Source organism: Procambarus clarkii, chromosome 54 (genome assembly GCF_040958095.1).
Source record: "Procambarus clarkii isolate CNS0578487 chromosome 54, FALCON_Pclarkii_2.0, whole genome shotgun sequence".
Lineage (NCBI taxonomy): Eukaryota > Metazoa > Arthropoda > Malacostraca > Decapoda > Cambaridae > Procambarus > Procambarus clarkii.
Genome location: NC_091203.1, coordinates 21,083,516 through 21,087,079, shown reverse-complemented (window position 1 = coordinate 21,087,079; position 3,564 = coordinate 21,083,516). Strand labels below are relative to the sequence as shown.

At 38.7% G+C, this 3,564-nt stretch overlaps 1 protein-coding gene across 1 annotated transcript in view; it reads left to right on the top strand.

The window, feature by feature from the left end:
• The first annotated feature begins 362 nt into the window (after positions 1 to 362).
• The window catches only part of LOC138352707 (mucin-22-like), an 11,037-nt gene continuing 7,835 nt past the window's right edge, over positions 363 to 3,564 (top strand). The window contains exon 1 of the mRNA XM_069305287.1: positions 363 to 430. Coding sequence (XP_069161388.1) covers positions 363 to 430 — 68 coding nt within the window. The remainder of the gene's footprint in view (positions 431 to 3,564) is intronic.

Below are 3,564 nucleotides of genomic sequence, written 5' to 3'. Positions count from 1 at the left end.
TTGTACATTGTAACTAGTTGGATTAACTTAACTACACTCACCTGTATTTAACTAGTTGTTTTAAAGTAGCTGAATTAACCTATGGATACTAATCATTCTGATTTTATCTACCTGTATTAATTTGGTTGTACACACCTAGTTGTACTTGCCTAGTTGTACTAGGCAAGTACAACTAGGTAATATTTACCTAGTTGTACTAACCTTGTTGTAATTACCTAACGTGTCTGATCTAGCTGTACTTACCTATCAGTCTTGAAGACTCATTGGAACTAATAATAGGGAAGAGTCACGTTGTCCTGCTTGACGGATACCAACCCAGCCTGGGTTGGGATTCCCCACAGGGAATTCAGTAAAGTCCCGGGATGATTGGCTTCTGTACCATCGTAGCTGAGTCGGTTATGGCAGAAGACTGGGATTCACCAGATCGCAGGTTCGAGCCGCTCCATTGCCTTAAAATGATTTTCAATAATATAGCACACCATTGTGATATATTATATATCACATATATATATCTTTCACAGAAGATTATAATTTAATTTTTACAATAATTTACAATTTTCACAAAAGACTAATGATTTTGTGATGCGTGATCGACATACGAAAAAATGAAACGAAAATTTCGAACTTTATCGTGTTCGGACACATTATTATGGTCGTTGTTACTAACAGAATAACATTTTGCTCTTGACGAAGACCCCCCCCCACCACCCCCCCCCCCCGAGGGTTGAAAGCCCCTTAGCTACATATATCACCTGTCATATGTGGCAGCTTTGGACTCTAACGATCACGGATTATTAATCTCTGTGCATATAGAGATATATTTATATATCTCTCTCTCTCTTGCTGTCACACCCCCTCCCCCCCCCCCTTTCCCCCCCCTTTCCCCCCCCTTTCCCCCCCCCTCTAACCATTCGACGGCTCGTCTATAATATCGGCAAACGACGTATTCCATCATTTAGAATCCATTCCGTCGCTTTCCCGTTGCATAATTTCGTTAGCCATGCATCAACAAAATTAAATGATTCGTAACTGTTCCATCAATTTTGCTCCCACAGTCAACACAACTGAATTATGGAAATGACAGACACACTAATTATTATTGGTGACTAAAATATTGAGGAGTTCCCTGCTGCGGGTCAATATTGGTCCAGCCAGATGTTATAATGATCACAGAGAGGTTACACCCGCCAAACACACACCGAAACTACGACGTTGGTACAACGTTCGAACAAGTTTTAACACCTCCTAACCAGTTATAACAACCAATATAACAAGTTGTAACAACGTTCTAATACGTCATAAACACGTTAAGCCAAGATGTAACAACTTTATTACAAGTTGTAACAAGCGGAAAATAGAGACAGTTTCGGCTTGTGTTTCCAGGGTATAATGATCACAGAGAGAGAGAGAGAAGCTTTTGGCTTCTCATTAAGTTATATATTATAATAGTTGTATGATATATGTATAGTTGTATCTTATAGTACAGGTAACATTTATAATGTCAAGGAAAATACACAAACAAGTGAGTACAATTGTATTACAGCACATTAACAGAGATAAAATTAAAGATACTCTATAAATAGTTTAGATAACATTGTAAGAGTTTAAAATCTAATGACATTATTAATAAAATTTGGAAAACAATCACATTAATATGCCATCACTTTATACTGGAGTATATATATATATATATATATATATATATATATATATATATATATATATATATATATATATATATAAATATATATATATATATATATATATATATATATATATATATATATATATATATATATATATACATATACATATTTATACATAGGTTCGAACCTGTGAGCAGGTTTTTCACTGTTTTCTTCCACCGACTCTCTCCCACTGATTTATATGTGAACGAGAGCTCTTTAAGACACAGAAAAACACATTCGTATACAGAATAAGGATAATATTTCTGTGTTCCTGGCCATTTCGATGATTATTAAAAGTTCCTCATTCACGGTTAAAGTGTCACCGTTAGGTTCTTTAACTATTGCAAGCGCAACAGCAATTCTTGGTAAATTATTGGTCACACATACGGGGGCCTCGTAGCCTGGTGGATAGAGCGCAGGACTCGTAATTCTGTGGCGCGGGTTCGATTCCCGCACGAGGCAAAAACAAATGGGCAAAGTTTCTTTCACCCTGAATGCCCCTGTTACCTAGCAGTAAATAGGTACCTGGGTGTTAGTCAGCTGTCACGGGCTGCTTCCTGGGGGTGGAGGCCTGGTCGAGGACCGGGCCGCGGGGACACTAAAAGCCCCGAAATCATCTCAAGATAACCTCAAGATATAACCACATGAACTTTCTGATAAGAAATTGACAGCTTCATATTTATGTAGATCAATTTGCTTCTAGCATCGTGACGCAGTGCTGGTTAAGGTCACCTGTAAGTCAATGGTCAGTAAGTGTACCTCGGTGTGTAAGACATTGTCATAGGCACTGTAAGACAATGTAAGACACTGTATAATATGTCTTTAATATGCCCCTATGACTCGCAGGTAGCGAGTCACTGTGAGGCAGAACACATCTTGAAACCACACATATCATCAACAGTTGAGTAACTACATTGTAGCTCTCAATTGTCATCGGTTGTCATTAAAGAGGGAACATAATAAATGTTAAAATTTCCTCCGCCTTCTAGAATAGAACACCTGTACAATAATATGTAATTTAACCTTGCTTCAGGTTAAACACCTGTATAGTGAATTGCTGTTTAACTACCTCTTCCTTCTGAATGTAATCACTGCATAATATATCTTTAATATGCCCCTATGTCAATGTTTGCCATGAAAACACCTGATAAAATCTCCCCTTTTTTTGGATTACTACACCTGCATTGACACGCTACTTAAACCCACGTCTGCCTTGGATTATCACCTAAATAATCGACTTGAGAATGGTCCAGGACGGACCGAAACGTCGTCGTCCCTTCACCCTCTAGTGTGTCGTCTGGTCAACATTATCACCTAAACATCTCTAAATGCTTCACCTAAACATTTTTCTCCGCATTTAGGAAAAACGTTCAATATTGCGATATTCTCGACTTATTTCAATAGCTGTGTTTACTTCTCAGAGTTTTACTTCAACTTCAACTAATATATTGCCACATGCAGACAAGAAGCCACAATAACATGGAGGAACATTTGACACATAACTCACACATGAGAAAATGAAGTGAGGGACAACTTTTCCTCCGTCGCTGACTGTTGTCTGGACCACCAGAGGTGATCACGGTCCTGGAGGAGCAGAAACATCCTCGGTTCCTTTATTTCCAGTTGTGAAGGTTTTGTGTCCTCTGTGAAGAGCCCCTGTGAGGGACTCGAACCTTGGAAGACCAGGTGTTCGCGCACCTTGACACAACCAGTACTCTGTAGACCAGGAACATCGTTAAAAGAGGTTGAAAGTCGGGACAATTTACCCAACAAATTCAACCTCCCAACGACACTAGCCATGGTAAGAGGTCAGAGTTCATTGCACACAGAAATCACAATAACCTGATGCATCAATGAACAAATTCACAAGGGCAGT